Here is a 2216-nt window from a genome sequence, read left to right as displayed (position 1 = left end):
CCATAGAGTATTATTAAAAACTGTACATGTGCAGTAGCTCCTCCGCGATGCAAAAAAAATCTGTTTTTAGTCAAAGTCAAATAATAATAAAATAATGCTTAATAAATAATGCTTACATCTCCTCCACTGTCTTTGAGGCCCAGGATGTTTGGATGCTGAGCGAGCTCCACCACGGCGTCCAAAGGCAGTTCTAAGCCCGTGTTGGCCGGCACGCTGTACAGAACCACCGGCACTGGGCTGCTGTCTGCCACCTGCAGGACAGGTGAGGGAGGACATGTTTAACTCCATTCTGACTATGACTTGGTTTAGCATCGTCTTCCCCAGAAGCTCCTTAGGATACATTTTTGCTGTAGCTCAAACATACAGCTTTATATCCGCTATTTTAGAAGCTGCCCTGCAATTAATGATTACAGTAAAGAGAATTTGACCTTAATGTTCACAAAAAGCAAATGCTGTCTTTTTTCCAATGAGAGATGCCATAGGGGCACAGTGGTGTTGCAAGGCAAGAGCTTGTGACCCATATAGAGGCCTTTGCTGGCATAGCCGCCCAGGGTTCCAAAGACAGAGACATTTGCTGAATGTCTTCATGCTCTCTCCACCCCATTTTCTTTGTAATAATAATAAAGAGGCCCTGATTAAGAATCTTTATTCTTCACCTCATCTGTACGCTGGTTGGTGTATGTCCTAGCTTTATGCCCCAGGTCATAATTTCCAAAAATGCATGACTTCCTGCTCTAAACCGGTTCGCTGACCTTTGAGAAATGATGAATTAGAGCGCGGCTGTCCATCTTGCCCTTGTAGAAGCAAGGGTTTACCACCAGGACTGCATCTGCTCCGGCCGCCGCCATCTTCTCCGTGAGCCGGAGTGTTGCTCTGGTGGCTGGAAAAAAAACACCAACAACTAAATTAAATAAAGTCAATTAACATTTCTGATAAACAAATGTTTAGAATTTTTGAAAATAAAAAAACGTAGTGATTTCACAATTTAAATAAATTGTAAATACCAAAAAGATGCATTAAATATATACTCATTTTTTTGTGTTCTATCTTAATTAAGGTAATTAAGGATCTAGTAGGTTATTCATTCACCAAATATTGTGTTTTAGTCTGTGTATAATTACTCTGGGTAAAAATTTGGTTCAATTACCAAATCGGTTGATGATTATTTCAATAATCAATTAATCTAATTAATCATCACACTCCTTTCTATAAGCTTGGATACTTACTTCAGCATTTCATATTTTATGTGAAGAAATAAGAGATTCGATACAGCTAAATGCCATTGATTATTATTTTTTTTATTTCTTTTTTATTATATAAAAAATTTATTTATATATAAAAAAAAATAAAAATAAAAAATAATTCAAATATCTGGAATCTGTGAGTTTGAGTTTGAACTGAGAAAGCTTCCTAAAGAGGTAGCAAAACATCTTCAAATCTTGGAAACCAAGTCCAGTGGATTGTTTTTTAAACCTTTACGGAATGACTTCAACCTGGATGACTGAGAATCTTCATCAGCATGCTCCGCTTTGTTTAAAAAAAAAAAATAGAAATATAAAAAATATAACCGCGGATGTCTGGGGGACAGTGATTCGCCTAAATGTTATGAATGCTGGCGTACCATAAATGATAAATTATGAACAGTTTAGTTTGTGCCTTCACCTCGTTGCCCATAGGAAGACGTTACTTGGATATAACCTAACGGAATATCTTCAGAACGGCTTGAAATGACACAAAACTCATATGGGTGAGTAGAAAATGATGTAATAACGTAAAATCAAGGGCCCAATGTAAAAAAAAAAAAATATGGTGTTCCCCTTTAAGGGCCAGCATTGGGGAGCCCTGAAATAAGGCGTTGGTTATACTTTTCACTGGTTTAACAACAGTATAAAATATAATTTTTTTGAAAATGAATCCCATTCCTATTTTATTGTGGGGACTTAAAACCCATTAACACATGTGGCCCCAATGGCGATGCTGACATCTTTCACATCCCCCTGAATCTTTTTATGGGGAGGGCTTGATGATGGTCGGTGGTTTATGAGCGCCGAGGCAGCCAGAGCATCTTTAAATATTCATTATTTAAAACAACTGCCTGCTCAGTGCAGCAGGCTGCAGCATCCCAGAGGTTACATTTTAATTAGACCGAAGACATCTGATGTTCAGAGTCGGCAGTAAGTCTGCAGCCTTACGCCCACTTAGGCATGTGACTACTT

The 2216-nt window shown here is 38.1% G+C and overlaps 1 protein-coding gene across 1 annotated transcript in view; it reads right to left on the bottom strand.

Moving 5' to 3' along the window:
* Positions 1–2216, bottom strand: part of hoga1 (4-hydroxy-2-oxoglutarate aldolase 1) — a 44804-nt gene that overhangs the window by 30979 nt on the left and 11609 nt on the right. The window contains exons 2-3 of the mRNA XM_015370346.1: positions 753–880; positions 117–251 (exon numbers count right to left, since the gene is read on the bottom strand). Coding sequence (XP_015225832.1) covers positions 117–251; positions 753–880 — 263 coding nt within the window. The remainder of the gene's footprint in view (positions 1–116; positions 252–752; positions 881–2216) is intronic.

The sequence above is a fragment of the Cyprinodon variegatus genome, unplaced genomic scaffold (assembly GCF_000732505.1).
Source record: "Cyprinodon variegatus isolate N-32 unplaced genomic scaffold, C_variegatus-1.0 Scaffold45, whole genome shotgun sequence".
Lineage (NCBI taxonomy): Eukaryota > Metazoa > Chordata > Actinopteri > Cyprinodontiformes > Cyprinodontidae > Cyprinodon > Cyprinodon variegatus.
Note: the sequence above shows the minus strand (reverse complement) of the source record. Positions and strands in the feature narration are given on the sequence as shown.